The sequence below is a fragment of the Nerophis lumbriciformis genome, linkage group LG17, assembly GCF_033978685.3.
Source record: "Nerophis lumbriciformis linkage group LG17, RoL_Nlum_v2.1, whole genome shotgun sequence".
In the NCBI taxonomy this organism is placed as follows: domain Eukaryota; kingdom Metazoa; phylum Chordata; class Actinopteri; order Syngnathiformes; family Syngnathidae; genus Nerophis; species Nerophis lumbriciformis.
In genome coordinates this window covers 13,400,001-13,417,500 of record NC_084564.2, presented here as the reverse complement: position 1 = coordinate 13,417,500, position 17,500 = coordinate 13,400,001, and the positions used below count along the sequence as shown (strand labels likewise).

The window sequence follows — 17,500 nt, the reverse complement described above, 5'->3', positions numbered from 1 at the left end:
GCTTTTCTCAAGTGACTCAAAGCGCTTTACATAGTGAAACCCAATATCTAAGTTACAATTAAACCAGTGTGGGTGGCACTGGGAGCAGGCGAGTAAAGTGTCTTGCCCAAGGACACAACGGCTGTGACTAGGATGGCGAAAGCGGGGATCGAACCTACAACCCTGAAGTTGCTGGCACGGCCGCTCTACCAACCGAGCTATAGGCGCCATCTACAGGTGTATTAAACCACCTGTAGATGGCGCCTATCTAATACAAATATCCTGACCTGATTAAAAATGAACATACATATGTTCCCCCTCATCCAGGTGAGCGCCCCCTAGAGCAGTGGTTCTCAACCTTTTTTCAGTGATGTACCCCCTGTGAACATTTTTTTAATTCAAGTACCCCCTAATCGGAGCAAAGCATTTTTGGTTGAAAAAAAGAGATAAAGAAGTAAAATACAGCACTATGTCATCAGTTTCTGATTCATTAAATTGTATAACAATGCAAAATATTGCTCATTTGTTGTGGTATTTCTTGAACTATTTGTAAAAAAAGATATACAAATAACTAAAAACTTGTTGAAAAATAAACAAGTGATTCAATTATAAATAAAGATTTCTACACATAGAAGTAATCATCAACTTAAAGTGCCCTCTTTGGGGATTGCAATAGAGATCCATCTGGATTCATGGACTTAATTCTAAACATTTCTTCACAAAAAAAGAAATCTTTAACATCAATATTTATGGAACATGTGCACAAAAAATCTAGCTGTCAACACTGAATATTGCATTGTTGCATTTTTTTTCACAGTTCTTTTTGACAGACATTTTTTTTAAATCTCACGTACCCCTTGGCATACCTTCAAGTACCCCCATTTGAGAACCACTGCCCTAGAGAATACCTATTTAGCCCTATCTAAAATAATAAAAAAAAAAAAAAAAGAATAATAATAAAAGTGCGAATAAATGTATTTCAATCTAAATAACCCTTACATTAGAATTTGACAGAAAATATTAAAATAGCAGACATGTTTGCTGCATCTATTCTGTGCTTGGTAGATATTTAAAGAAACATACATCTTTCAAAATCTCAGATGTGAGGAGGTGGAGGGTGAATTATAGTAATGCAGCCATTAATAATAATAATAAAAATACATAAGTGCAGCGTTCAAATGGAGAAACTGATAGCAGGTTTTATTCAGAATGAAATCTTAGCTCTATTCCCATTTCCCCAAAGTCTGCGCTGAGTCCTAATTTTTTTCAGAATGGATTTTTTTCCCCCCTTGGGGAATGGAGCTTCACTGCGCAACATCGCACGGATGGTGGTTGCATTTATGATTTTCTGAGGTCAAGGTGTTGTGGCTCTTTGATGTGATGTGCTCAGGAGGGAGGTGGATTAGAAAAAGCTGTTATATTCCACTCAATCATTGTTTAAAGAGTTTTTTCCACCACCTTTGGTCCCAAACTTTGAAACAACGCCTTCCTTTTTCTGGGCCTACAGAGTTACGATAAATGTTTTCTGGGATCCTCGGAGACGGCCGACGCTAACAGAGTTTTCTGCGGACAGCTGGGAGCAGTCTACGTGTTTGGCGAGGCTCTGAATCCCGCACAGATCTTTGCCATCCATCAGCTGGGCCCAGGCTATAAGGTATGATGACCCTAAGGGCGGCCAAATTAGACATATTCTCTTTTAATCTGCACAAAATCAATAATGCTTTTCTGTAGTGCTATAGTGTTGATTCTCCATCCTGGCAAAGATGAACAACATAAAACACCTTATGGGTATAACGGCTGGTACACAGCATCTTAGAGAAGACTCTCAGGGGGAGAGTTTTTATTAGTTCTCACCACTCACCCTGTAATGCAAGATTACTGTGTTTGGTCTGCATACTATTTGATAATGTGTTACGAGACTAAATGGCCCATTGCTTTTTATTACATTTTCCTTCACGAACCAGCACAGATAAAAAAAGATCTTCATGTCCTGTTAATGCTTCTCGGTCCACATTGCCGCAAACCGCAACCACAATAATGAAAATAGTGTCATCAAACAATTAAAATATCTAATCGGATTATTCACAGGGTTATTAACGTGCACTTGTTACTTATGTGTTCTCAGGGCATTGAATCGGTCGCGAATGAACTGTTCAGATTGTCGTAGAAGACATTTCGCCTCTCATCTGAGTTTATGCCCCCAGACTTACAGTTTATAGGACAGATCGTATCGGATCCAAAGTACCATATTTTTTGGGCCATAGGGCGCACCGGATTGTAAGGCGCACGGCCGATTAGCGGGTCTATTTTCATACAAAATATTAAAAGGGGTCATATTATGATTTTTTTGTAAATTTAAAACACTTGTGGTCTAGATAACATGTAATGGTAGTTCTTTGGTCAAAATGTTGCATACATTATGTTTTACAGACCATCTTCAAGTTGCTTTCTGACCGTCGCACCATTTTGTGGGCGGTCACGACAGCGCCTTCTCTCCGTCATCTTTGTTGTAGCGGTGTAGCGTGCAAGGACGGGAGTGGAAGAAGTGTCAAACAATGGAGTTTGATGGACTGTTTTAATGACATTCAGACTTTACTTAAGTCAATAACGGAGCAGCATCTCCTCATCCATGGCTCACTAGTTCAACAACAACGCTGGGAATGTGTCCCGTGAACAACTGTCCGACCAGAACTCTCCAATACCTAAAGTTCCGTGAGTGAATTATGTAAAATCAATAGCGAGTTTACTGATAGATATAAGTTAAAACTATACGCTACTTTATATAAAAAATGGCAACAGCGGAGGATGAATGCCCCATAACAAGAAGATAGAGAAGAAAAAAAAAGCCTATTGACTATGGCGGACTTGCGCAAATTTTCAGGAATTCTGCAGATCCCAAATACACATCAGCAGGTACCAGAAGGTAAGAAAAGTTGGTTTTGCATAATTTGCGAAACAAAACGCCAGATATGTCTGCTAATAGGTGCCATTTTGCGGTCCTTATACACATACCATAATAATACTCATATGTTGAAGCACAGTACGTCTGACTACGGTAGCCGTAATGCTCTGACAATCCATCAAGCGGTGCGGCTTCATAGCTTACCAAAGTCGTACTAAAACGTTTTGACAGATTTTTTTAGTGCCGTGTGTAATGTTCTATATTCTCAATGAAACATTTAAAGTTTTGGTGTTGTTTACTGGCGTCATCTTGCAGTCTACACATATCCCCCATGTGTGACAGCCATCTACTTGTCACACTTATCATTACACCATGTACCAAATGAAATAGCTTTGAGGTCAGTAAGCACAACCAGAACTAATTCGTACATTAGGTGCATTATAAGGCACACTGTAGATTTATTTAGAAAATGAAAGGATTTTAAGTGCGCCTTATAGTCCGAAAAAATATGGTACCATCATTTCTGAGCTATAGAACACACCTAAATACTGTTTAAGCCGCACCCAACTCATTTTTGGACACATTTTATTTTGTACATTTGCCCTTTGAGGCACTTGTGATTAAGGGTTATACAAATAAATTGTGATTGTGACCAGTCTGGCAATTTTATTGGTCTGATGTGACAAGGCTAAATTTATTGACGCCATGTGAAGTTTGTAAAACTCGTAAAAATCCATTAAAATATTTGCCTCATTTTATAAAGTGCGGGGGGAAAAGTAGCGGTTTATAGTCCGGAAATTACGACATTAATCCTCGACAGCAGAGTTTCTTAACCATAGGGCCCGTTGTTGGGCCGCCAAAAAATATCTGTCTCTCAGCTGTATTCAGTTGTTATACAATTTTCCACCACTTGTGGCAGTAATGACAATATCAAACAAACCGAAGAAGTCTGGAGCGAAAGCCATGAAGCTTCTTAAGCGCAACAAATATGACTAATTTGGTGAAGCTGTATTTTAATTTGCACTTTGACAGTTTAGTTAAAAATACATACATATTATTATTTTATTATTAATTTTGGTAGAATTTTTTGGTTAGAATGTATTTATTTTAGCACTTATGAGTACTTTCTTATGCAGTAAATTTTATTACTATTTTTTTTGTAATTAGCCTGACCTAAGCCTTGATAATAATTGTAGTGATTATTGCATACTTTCATATCATTTGACAAAGTTTATCCTGTTAAACTGTACTTTAGATATAATTATTGAAAAGTATTCAAATCAAGAGTACGATTACTGATTCAGTGTTATTTGTATAGGCCCGGGACCCTCTGATATGGAAAACTTGGGCCCCAAGGTCAAAAAGGTTAAGAACCCCTGCTCTACAGGAGGGGACATGTCCCGACAAGAATGGTTTTGTTCTGTTGTGGTGTAAAACGACATCTGTTAAGATGCGAAAAAAGAGAGACCTCTGCGTTCACATTTCATTCAGTTGTATGAATGGTCAAGGTGGCACCTGAAGCCAAAAGGGCCTTTGCACTGTTTTTAAATGTTAAAGAGATAAAAAATAATTTGGATCCGGCACCAGGCATTCAGAATCGATTTGTCCTATCTTAATCTGTGAGCATTAACTGATGACACATGCTAGGATGAAAGGCAAAATGTCTTTAAGACAAACTGACCAGTTAAGTTACAATCAATTCAATGAGAATACAATGACCAGGATAATTGAGACTACATTTGTCAGGACTTGGACTATGGCGTGGTTTGTTCTCCCGTGGTGCAAATGATTTGGACCAGACATGGCGTGAAGGTGAAGACATATTTAATTTTAACACTCAAAAAAAAGAAACAAACAAAAGGCGCTCACAGTGGAGGTACAAAACTTGGCTATAAACACAAAACTTGCACAAAGGCAGAAACTATGAACAATGAAACAAAAACACTAACTGTGGCATTAATAAACAAAAACTTACTTGGACGTGGCATGAAGTGCGCAGAGGTAAACAGATTGTGACAGGGGTATGAATCCGGATGTCGCCAGAAAGACAAACTGAAAACAATGAACTTAAATACTACAGACATGATTAACGAAAACAGGTGCGTGAGTCAAAACGTGAAACAGGTGCGTGACGTGACAGGTGAAAACTAATGGTTGCTATGGTGACAAACAAACAAAAGTGCACAAAAAGTCCAAAAACAAAACCGAACATGACTAAAACAAAACATGATCACACAGACACGACAAAATTATTCATAGTCACGGTATGAATGTGCTATTTTAAGATGTGGGGAAAAAAAAATCTAATACTTTATGTTGGTCTACTGTTCCGTTGATTTTTTGTAATCAAATTTGCCATTAAGAGGGCCAACGTCCTACCTGAAATGCATTGCCAGAGCCCTTTTGGGAGATGTTGAGTCTTTCTGCGCTGTAGATCAGTTATTGATTTAATAATAATGAAGGATTAATCCCCCTTGGACAGCCCTTTTAATAAGAATACCTCTCTGACAATGTCAATCGGGATTTTTCAGCAGTTTGCAGTGGCTGATGTTTTCAGGCTTTCCGAGAGGTTCAATTTCCATCGAAGAACGGCTTCCCCTTGCACTCATTACAGCTCTCAATGGCAGGGTGGAGTCAGAGTCAGTAAAGGTGAATTGAGGAGGAAGGTCAAGTCGTCCTGCACATAAGAGGGTTTTAATAGAGTGTGTTGAGTTTGTTCTTTGTAACACATCCGACTTTATGTACCGTTCTCTTTTCTAACCATGTTTGATGTCTGACAAACACTTTCACTATGTACAACCCTTGGAGGAAATGATGGAATCACCAGTCTTGGAGGATGTTCATTCAGTTGTTTAATTTTGTAGAAAAATTACACCAAACTACAGTCATTTAAAATGGCAACTTCCTGGCTTTAGGAAACACTACAATACATTCAAAAAAAACATTATTGTGGTAGCCAGTAACATGTTTAGATTGAACAGATTAGAAACAAATATGGATTCATGAAAAACGAATAACTGTATGCTCAGTGCCAGAGCTTGGTCCGCATTGCCGGCAGTAAGTCGGACACGTTTCCAGTGAGGGTTGGACTCCGCCAAGGCTGCCCTTTGTCACCGATTCTGTTCATAACTTTTATGGACAGAATTTCTAGGCGCAGTCAAGGCGTTGAGGGTATCTGGTTTGGTGGCTGCAGGATTAGGTCTCTGCTTTTTGCAGATGATGTGGTCCTGATGGCTTCATCTGGCCAGGATCTTCAGCTCTCACTGGATCGGTTCGCAGTCGAGTGTGAAGCGACTGGGATGAGAATCAGCACCTCCAAGTCCGAGTCCATGGTTCTCGCCCGGAAAAGGGTGGAGTGCCATCTCCGGGTTGTGGAGGAGATCTTGCCCCAAGTGGAGGACTTCAAGTACCTCGGAGTCTTGTTCACGAGTGGGGGAAGAGTGGATCGTGAGATCGACAGGCGGATCGGTGCGGCGTCTTCAGTAATGCGGACGCTGTATCGATCCGTTGTGGTGAAGAAGGAGCTGAGCCGGAAGGCAAAGCTCTCAATTTACCGGTCGATCTACGTTCCCATCCTCACCTATAGTCATGAGCTTTGGGTTATGACCGAAAGGTCAAGATCACGGGTACAAGCGGCCGAAATGAGTTTCCTCCGCCGGGTGGCGGGGCTCTCCCTTAGAGATAGGGTGAGAAGCTCTGTCATCCGGGGGGAGCTCAAAGTAAAGCCGCTGCTCCTCCACATCGAGAGGAGCCAGATGAGGTGGTTCGGGCATCTGGTCAGGATGCCACCCGAACGCCTCCCTAGGGAGGTGTTTAGGGCACGTCCGACCGGTAGGAGGCCGCGGGGAAGACCCAGGACACGTTGGGAAGACTATGTATCCCGGCTGGCCTGGGAACGCCTCGGGGTCCCACAGGAAGAGCTGGACGAAGTGGCTGGGGAGAGGGAAGTCTGGGCTTCCCTGCTTAGGCTGCTGCCCCCGCGACCCGACCTCGGATAAGCGGAAGAAGATGGATGGATGGATGGATGGATGAAAAACGAATAAACAAAAAACATCCCGAACACACCATTAGTAATTAATTGCACCACTTCTGTTTTTTTTTTTAATAACAGCTTGCAGTGTCTGAGACATGTATTAAAGGGGAACATTATCACAATTTCAGAAGGGTTAAAACCATTAAAAATCAGTTCCCAGTGGCTTATTTTATTTTTCTAAGTTTTTTTCAAATTTTTACCCATCACGCAATATCCCTAAAAAAAGCTTCAAAGTGCCAGATTTTAACCATCGTTCTATTTTCCTGTGACGTCACATAGTGATGCCAATACAAACAAACATGGCGGATAAAACAGCAAGATATAGCGACATTAGCTCGGATTCTGACTCGGATTTCAGCGGCTTAAGCGAGTCAACAGATTACGCATGTATTGAAACGGATGGTTGTAGTGTGGAGGCAGGTAGCGAAAACGAAATTGAAGAAGAAACTGAAGCTATTGAGCCATATCGGTTTGAACCGTATGCAAGCGAAACCGACAAACGACACGACAGCCAGCGACACGGGAGAAAGCGAGGACGAATTTGGCGATCGCCTTCTAACCAACGATTGGTATGTGTTTGTTTGGCATTAAAGGAAACTAACAACTATGAACTAGGTTTACAGCATATGAAATACATTTGGCAACAACATGCACTTTGAGAGTGCAGACAGCCCATTTCAGGCGCGCTAAGAACATATATTTTTCCACGATTTCAGCACTCAGGTTAACCATACCTAAATAGACACAAAATACTGCATTACACAAGACTACCCGAATGTAGTCGAATGATTGAAAAAAATAAATGTTTTTAAGCTAAATTATTGGTAAACACAGTTTATGTGTAATAATTTACGTAAAACCGCGAGTAATGAATAACGTTTTCATCAATTAATATATTCTGTAGACATACCCTCATCCGCTCTCTTTTCCTTAAAGCTGATCTGTCCAGTTTTGGAGTTGATGTCAGCATCTGCTTTGAGTGTCGCAGGTTATCCACACATTCTTGCCATCTCTGTCGTAGCATAGCTTTCGTCGGTAAAGTGTGCGGAACAAACGACTGACCATTTCGTCGGCTTTCCCCACACCCTCGTATTTTGAACAAATTTCGTCCAATTTCTTGCCACTTTCGCATCTTTGGGCCACTGGTGCAACTTGAATCCGTCCCTGTTCGTGTTGTTACACCCTCCGACAACACACCGACGAAAGTGAGAAAATGGCGGATTGCTTCCCGATGTCATGACGTCATCGCTCCGAGAGCGAATAATAGAAAGGCGTTTAATTCGCCAAAATTCACCCATTTAGAGTTCGGAAATCGGTTAAAAAAATATATGGTCTTTTTTCTGCAACATCAAGGTATATATTGACGCTTACATAGGTCTGGTGATAATGTTCCCCTTTAAACAGTGACACATTTTCTTATTCTCTGGCAGACCAGGTGTGTTACAATGGGCACCAGGCCGCAGCACACGTTTAAGAAATCCCGCCAACCCATTCGACTTCAGTGGTGCCTGTGCATTATAAAACTAGTATGGAGAACAGCAGCTTTGCCTTTGCAAAGATGCTGCAGATCACAATGGCAGTCTATAATATTTAAGGATCAGCCTCTAAATATATGACATTTGACAACTGCAGGGGTAGCCCAGGAGCGCCCATTAAACATTGAACAGTCTCCCCGGCTACCCACTGATGCTTCTCTGACTTGAAAAAAAAGATCCTCCGTCGCTAGATAATATCAAGGGACGTTGTTGGTCGTATTGACACTGACAGCAGCTCACTGTCGTTCATCATCGCCGCTATTTTTAGCTACGTGAGCTTTTTAGATCGTCTGGAGGCCAATATGTGCCTGTAAAACTGCAAACTGGTAAGAAGAATAACAAGAAAATTCTGATTGAATCAAAAAGGGAAAAAATGCAGACCTAATAAACCAACTATTGATGTTGTCCTATTTCTTTTAAGGTCAGAGAAGGAGTCTGTTTTGCTAGTTGAAGGCCATTACATAATAGCTGCTATTAGTACTACCTTCATAGACACTGCATATACTTACCCGGAGTACATAATAGTTCTATGTAGACATTCATGTTGCTAAGAGTATAGTAACTACTCGAGGTGGGGGAAATTATTGAATTTTACATGCATCGCAGAATCCTTTGGTAATGGTAATCGATTTATGTATTGTAAATAAAATAATGTAGACAGTTCTAAAATTTGGCTGACTGCAACAAGCCACCTCACCGAGAGATCCGACCAGCTGTACTTATTTATTTTATTTTTATTTTATGTTCCAGTTTTGCACACATTTCCATTAATTTGATAAATAAATAAAAAAATTAAATTAATTAAATAAATAATTTTTAATGTTTCTTATTGAAAATGCACAGTTTTTTTAATTGCCAGTGATCAATGCTTATTTAGTGAAATGAAACAATTTAAAACTGCATCAATATACATAAATTAAATATGCATTAATAATAGATTTTTAATCGAATCGTAGCTCCTGAATTGTAATCAAGTCGTGAGGTGCCCAAAGATTCCCACCTCGAGTAACTACCGTATTTTCCGTACTATAGAGTGCCCCGCTATATAAGCCGCACCCACTAAATATTACAAAATAACTTTTTCCCCATATATTTGCTGCACTGGACTATACGCCACAGATACAGTAAATACGTTGTGAAATGAGTTATTTACACAGGAAGATTTTATAAATGTTATTTACATACCTTAATTAATTCCAAACTGTGTCTGTAACACGAAAATTGCTGATCAAACAAAACGTCATGGTTTACCTGCGAATAGAAACGCTATGGGTGTTTGGAAGACAGAATTAGACTTAGACTTAGACTTCGACTTCCTTTTTATTGTCATTCAAATTTGAACTTTACAGCAGTGGTCCCCAACCTTTTTGTAGCTGCGGACCGGTCAACGCTTGAAAATTTGTCCCGCGGACCGGGGGAGGGGATTTATTTTTTATTTTTTATTTTTTTATTAAGAAATACAATCATGTTTGCTTACGGACTGTATCCCTGCAGACTGTATTGATATACATTGATATTTAGTGTATATATTGTATTTTTATGTTGATTTAATAAAAAAAAATAAATAAAAAAATAAAAATATATATATATATATATATATATATGTATATTTTTTTTTTTATATATATAAAAAATCACCCCCCCGGTACCAATCGGTCCGCGGACCGATTGGTACCGGGGGGGGGGGGGGATTTAAAAAAAAATTTTTTTATTAAGAAATACAATCATGTTTGCTAACGGACTGTATCCCTGCAGACTGTATTGATATACATTGATATTTAGTGTATATATTGTGTTTTTATGTTGATTTAATTAAAAAAAAAAATAAAAATAAAAAAATATATATATATATATATATATATATATATATATATTTTTTTTTTTATATATATAAAAAATCCCCCCCCCCGGTACCAATCGGTCCGTGGACCGATTGGTACCGGGGGGGGGGGATTTTTATTTTATTTTTTTTATTAAGAAATACAATCATGTTTGCTAACGGACTGTATCCCTGCAGACTGTATTGATATACATTTATATTTAGTGTATATATTGTGTTTTTATGTTGATTTAATTTATAAAAAAAATAAATAAATAAAAAAAAAAAAATATATATATATATATTTTTTTTTTTTCTTGTGCGGCCCGGTACCAATCGGTCCGCGGACCGGTGGTTTGGGACCCCTGCTTTACAGCACAGATAAGAACGAAATTTCGTTACATAAGCTCATGGTAGTGCAGGATAAAAAAGCAATAATATGCATATACAAATAAATAAATATATATAAATAATATATAAATATATATATAAAATAAATACATATATATAAATAAATAAATAGATTACTGTACAGATAAATATATTCCACTTTTTCACATGCGTCAACGTTTATGGAAGTATGTTATATTGTCTTTTTTATTCCAGCGAGTTAATCCATTTTTTTTATTTAATTATGATGCGTTCAAGAGTCTTACGGCCTGAGGGAAGAAGCTGTTACAGAACCTGGAGGTTCTGCTTCGGAGGCTGCGGAACCTCTTTCTAGAGTCCAGCAGTGAAAGCAGTCCTTGGTGGGGGGTGGGAGGAGTCTTTGCAGATTTTCTGAGCCCTGGTCAGGCAGCGGCTTTTTGCGATCTCCTGCATAGGAGGAAGAGGAGTCCTCACCACTCTCTGGAGAGACATCCAGTCTGAGGCATTGCAGGCTCCAGTCCAGGGCACTTTTACTTCCGGTTCAAGACTTTCCAGGAATTCCCATTCACCCAGCAGCGCCTGCAGTGAGCGAAATTGTCCAAAAGATGGCTCCATAGCACAAACAATAACACACCATTTAAATGACTTTGCATGTGTTTAATGAAAACGAAAAAAGGGACAAGCGGTAGAAAATGGATTAATGGATGGGTTTTGCATTACGGCCGTCAGCGAAGAAAAACCCATAAATTAGCCGCACCGTTTTATAAGCCGCAGGGTTCTCGACGTAGGAAAAAACTAGCGGCTTATAGTCTGGAATTGACTGTATTTTTTCCAATTCAAACAATCTTATCACCTGCGTTGTTCTGTCGTGGTTCATCCTGGTTCATCGCCCCATCCCCAACTTTTCCCTTGAGAACATCTCTGCGATAAAACTCTACAATCAATGATGGCCCGTGGCAACAGGACAGAAAGTGGCCAAAAGTGCCAGCAGTCTTTTTATAAGAGTGGCTGGCCAATGGAGTGGCGCTCCTATGCCGCTGGGTGTTTTCAGCCACAACTTATGAGATCATTATTTTCACACAGGGACCTGCGCCGGCGTCGCAGTGCGGGTGTGCCGGAGCTTGTTGCTTCCCATCATTCTTACGAAGCAAGATGTTTGAAGGATGAGAGAGACTCCACGATGTGATGCATGCTGGCTGCTACTCACATGTGATCACAGTGGATGAGCACCATTTTTATTATGCTCTTTTATCACCTGGAAGAGTGGAAAGGAGATGTTTAACACACACTCACGCTTCCCTTTTAAACTCCTTGCAGGAAATTGTTTCGCTGATGAACTCAATTAGCTTTAAACGGCTAATGCGCAACATTTCCTTATCAAGTCAGTGATCACAAAACAACAAGGACGCTTCGATAAATTGTTCCCTGCGTCGGTTTTTAATGTAGATATAAAGTTTCTTGGGAAAGCGACTCAACGTTTAGATTTTTCTTTTCTTTTTTCTTCAGGCATTGTCATCACATTCTCAAGGGACAATACTATAAAAACAAAACGTGGGTGTACAAATATTCCATTAATTAGAATATCTTTTTAAAGTAAATTGATTTAAACTCCAAAAAATGAAACTGCACACAGATAATTAAATAAATACAATGCCCAGATTATTTTTTAAATACAGAAAAAATACATTTGATTAAATATTAAAATAAATCTAATAAAATAAACTATTTTTTATTTTATAAAATTGTGTATCAGGTGATTGTGTTATGTAATTGTATTTAGTAGTTAATTATGCATCAGGTGTGTAAAGAATCGTGTAAATTGTTTTGTGCTGTGAGTTTGCGAAGGACTACAAATACTTTTACTTCTTCCTGCTCCTTTTCTGTCACATTCCTTGTGTTAAGTTTTGTTTTATATAGGGATGTCCGATAATATCGGACTGCCGATATTATCGGGCGATAAATGCTTTAAAATGTAATATCGGAAATGATCGGTATCTGTTTCAAAAAGTAACATTTTTGACTTTTTAAAACGCCGCTGTGTACACGGACGCAGGGAGGAGTACACAGCGCCAATAAAGCCCGGTCACATAATATCTACGGCTTTTCACACACACAAGTGAATGCAATTCATACTTGGTCAACAGCCATACAGGTCACATTGAGGGTGGCCGTATAAACAACCTTAACACTGTTACAAATATGCGCCACACTGTGAACCCACACCAAACAAGAATGACAAACACATTTCGGGAGAACATCCGCACCGTAACACAACATAAACACAACAGAACAAATACCCAGAACCCCTTGCAGCACTAACTCTTCCGGGACGCTACAATATACACCCCCCCGCTACCCCCTTCCCACCTCAACCTCCTCATAGTCTCTCATGTCCCAAATTCCAAGCTGCTGTTTTGAGGCATGTTACAAAAAAATAATGCACTTTGTGACTTCAATAATAAATATGGCAGTGCCATGTTGGTATTTTTTTCCATAACTTGAGTTGATTTATTTTGGAAAACCTTGTTACATTGTTTAATGCATCCAGCGGGGCATCACAACAAAATTAGTCATAATAATGTGTTAATTCCACGACTGTATATATCGGTATCGGTTGATATCGGAATCGGTAATTAAGAGTTGGACAATATCAGATATATCTGATATCGGCAAAAAAGCCATTATCGGACATCTCTAGTTTTAGATGAATCTTATGTCTTCAGTAGTGCTATTTTCTTTAGAAATATTTTGAAAAAGATAATTTTCATATTATTTTTGTGTTCATAATAACATCTAAATACTGTTATGTACGACAAGGGGGAAAGAGATGGCACGACACAGGAAGTATCGCTCAACAGGGTTTATTGAGCTTTGATGAGTGAGTGGGGTGTGTATGCTACTATGTGCGTGCAAGCAAGATTATATGCGTGAATTAACAAGATTGTATTACCAGGAGTTTGTTGTAAGTGTATGTTGTTTGGAGAGGCAAACAAGTCCAAAGGGGGCCGAGCAGAAAGAGGTCCGTGATCCAAGCGGGAGGTCCATGGGGGCAGGAGAGAGGCGTCCTGAGGTCCGGGTTCAAAGCAAAGGAAGTCGAGGATCGAGGGAGGCAGTCAGAGTCCAGAGGGAGATCCAGAGAAGCTCACTTCTAAGGTGACTGAGGATTCTGCGGGAACAGGGAAACGACAAGGAGCAAGGGAATAATGGAGAGCAGACACAGGAGAGGAGCCAGAGACATGAAGCTTACTGAAAACAGAGAACTATGTTCCGGCGCTGGGTCGTCTGCTGCGTTGGGCTTTATACTGTTGAGCCTCATCAGATCCAGGTGCGAAGATTGCAGACTTCCTGCAGCCGTGTAGGCTCGTGGCCGCGGTTTGAGCGGGGCGCGCAGGGGCGTGTCTGGCTGCGCTCTCAGCGGAGGGAATGATAGTATGCGCACACGCCATAACAAATACATGAGATATTGTAAATTGCTTTGTGCTCTAAATAGCAAATTAACCGTAAAAACTGAGCCTTTAATTGAAGAGTAATTGCATTTTTTAACATTCGCATCATATTCAAACTTATTAACATGCATCTGTACTTTAAAGTAGTCAGTGTACAGTTTTCACAGTAGTGCACGCTTACAATCCACTGACAATATGTCGACAGGCAGCCATTCTTGTCTAGATAGCTGACAAACTCAAAAAATGGTGTTTTGCCGACTGTCAAGCGTGGTGGTGGTGGTGGTTTTATGTTGCTGCGGAAACGCTGCCGGCACTGGGGAGCTACGGTTCATGAAGCAGCGTACGAGCCCCTCCTCCGGGAAACTGGTCCGAAATACATGTTTCCCGCTTGATAAGGAGCCCAAACAAACCTTCAAGATGACAAGTGTCCTGGAAGTTATCGGAGTGGACAAGAACGTGTCCTCCAGACGCAAACCAAATTACGCATTTGAAAAACAGTGTCAAGCAGAAGGTGGAGAAGCGCACGATGACACGCGTTTACCAACTCCACCAGTCATCATGGAGGAGTGGAAGAGGATTCTATTACCTTGTGCAGCTCTAATGAATTGAATGTTCAAGAGAATTAAGGCGGTGCCAGAAAAAAACAAATACTGGTACTCACACAGAGGACACAATTTGGACATGTTCACTGTGAGCAGTGCTTGTGTGTTGATAGTAAATCTACACTGCTATACAAGCTGAACACTGACTGCTTTAAAGTATATTCAAGTTAACTTTCTCTTACTCTCTCACATATATTAACTGTAAATTGTTCAATGTATGTATGGTGAGTGCTATTGACGGTTTAAAGGCCTACTGAAATGCGATTTTCTTATTTAAACGGGGATAGCAGGCCCATTCTATGTGTCATACTTGATCATTTCGCGATATTGCCATATTTTTGCTGAAAGGATTTAGTAGAGAACATCGACGATAATGTTCGCAACTTTTGGTCGCTGATAAAAAAAGCCTTGCTTGTACCAGAAGTAGCAGACGAGTAGCGTGACGTCACAGGTTGTGGAGCTCCTCACATCTGCACATTGTTTACAATCATGGCCACCAGCAGCGGGAGCGATTCAGACCGAGAAAGTGACGATTTCCCCATTAATTTGAGCGAGGATGAAAGATTCGTGGATGAGGAAAGTGAGAGTGAAGGACTAGAGGGCAGTGGGAGCGATTCAGATAGGGAAGATGCTGTGAGAGGCGGGTGGGACCTGATATTCAGCTGGGAATGACTAAAACAGTAAATAAACACAAGACATATATATACTCTATTAGCCACAACACAACCAGGCTTATATTTAATATGCCACAAATTAATCCCGCATAACAAACCCCTCCCCCCTCCCGTCCATCTAACCCGCCAATACAACTCAAACACCTGCACAACACACTCAATCCCACGGCCCAAAGTACCGTTCACCTCCCCAAAGTTCATACAGCACATATATTTCCCCAAAGTCCCCAAAGTTACGTACGTGACATGCACATAGCGGCACACACGTACCGGCAAGCGATAAAATGTTTGGAAGCCACAGCTGCATGCGTACTCACGGTACCGCGTCTGCGCATCCAACTCAAAGTCCTCCTGGTAAGAGTCTCTGTTGTCCCAGTTCTCCACAGGCCAATGGTAAAGCTTGACTGTCATCTTTCGGGAATGTAACCAATGAAACACCGGCTGTGTTATCCGGCACAACAGTCAGGGGGTGCATTCTACGGCGGGGGTGCGTTATCCGGCACAACACCTGCCGCAATACACCGCTTCCCACCTACAGCTTTTTTCTTTGCTGTCTCCATTGTTCATTGAACAAATTGCAAAAGATTCACCAACACAGATGTCCAGAATACTGTGGAATTTTGCCATGAAAACAGACGACTTAATAGCTGGCCACCATGCTGTCCCAAAATGTCCTCTACAATCCGTGACGTCACGCGCAGGCGTCATCATACCGAGACGTTTTCAGCAGGATATTTCGCGCAAAATTTAAAATTGCACTTTAGTAAGCTAACCCTGCCGTATTGGCATGTGTTGCAATGTTGAGATTTCATCATTGATATATAAACTATCAGACTGCATGGTCGGTAGTAGTGGGTTTCAGTAGGCCTTTAACGATATCAAAACATTATTCAAACTAGTCCCTTATTCTCTTTTATTACATATGATTGAGCAAAACACCGATATAAAAGCAAGAAATACGATTACTCATTTAAATCCTCTATTTGCCCTTGAACTCCTCCGGTGTTCAGTTTTTAAACAATAACAAAAACAAATATTAAAAAAAAAAGGTTTGGAGAAAATTAAAATAATGACCTAATCACTCTAGTATCGATCGTATACTGATAATACACTTGGTATCGACACCACCAATTTATAAATCGATACGCCCTACTAGTACGTGTTGTTTACTGACTGTGCTAACATTGTTATATTATCCTCTCTATTGACTCATATTAATCTATTTGTTAACAGCCACTTAATTTGTACTGTAAAACACGATCTACACTTCCTAAACATTACTCAGCACTTATTTATCGGTGATGTTTCAACTTAAGATGTTAAGAAATTCAGTTTATTGTGGTAGAATGGAGGTACCGTATTTTTTGGAGTATAAGTCGCACCGGAGTATAAATCGCACCTGCCGAAAATGCATAATAAAGAAGGAAAATAACATATATAAGTCGCACTGGAGCCCGGCCAAACTATGAAAAAAACTGCGACTTATAGTCCGAAAAAATACGGTATTTACTTTTAACTGGAGATGTCCGACATTCCAATATTGTCCAACTCTTAATTACCGATTACGATATCAACCGATACCGATATATACAGTCGTGGAATTAACACATTATTATGCCTAATTTTGTTGTGATGCCCCGCTGGATGCATTAAACAATGTAACAAGGTTTTCCAAAATAAATCAACTCAAGTTATGTAAAAAAAAACATGGCACTGCCATATTTATTATTGAAGTCACAAAGTGCATAATTTTTTTTAACATGCCTCAAAACAGCAGCTTGGAATTTTGGGACATGCTCTCCCTCAGAGAGCATGAGGAGGTTGAGGTGGGGCGGGGGTGTAGGGGGTAGCGGGGGTGTATATTGTAGCATCCCGGAAGAGTTAGTGCTGCAAGGGGTTCTGGGTATTTGTCCTTTTGTGTTTATGTTGTGTTACGGTGCGGATGTTCTCCCGAAATGTGTTTGTCATTCACAGTGTGGCGCATATTTGTAACAGTGTTAAAGTTGTTTATACGGCCACCCTCAGTGTGACCTGTATGGCTGTTGATCAAGTATGGGTTGCATTCACTTGTGTGTGTGTGTGTGTGAAAAGCCGTAGATATTATGTGACTGGACCGGCACGCAAAGGCAGTTCCTTCAAGG

At 40.2% G+C, this 17,500-nt stretch overlaps 1 protein-coding gene across 2 annotated transcripts in view; it reads left to right on the top strand.

Annotated features, from left to right (window-relative positions):
- The window catches only part of LOC133614516 (neurobeachin-like), a 726,573-nt gene that overhangs the window by 141,719 nt on the left and 567,354 nt on the right, over positions 1-17,500 (top strand). For both annotated transcript variants that reach the window (XM_061972518.1, XM_061972517.1), the window contains exon 8: positions 1,487-1,633. In XM_061972518.1, coding sequence (XP_061828502.1) covers positions 1,487-1,633 — 147 coding nt within the window. The remainder of the gene's footprint in view (positions 1-1,486; positions 1,634-17,500) is intronic.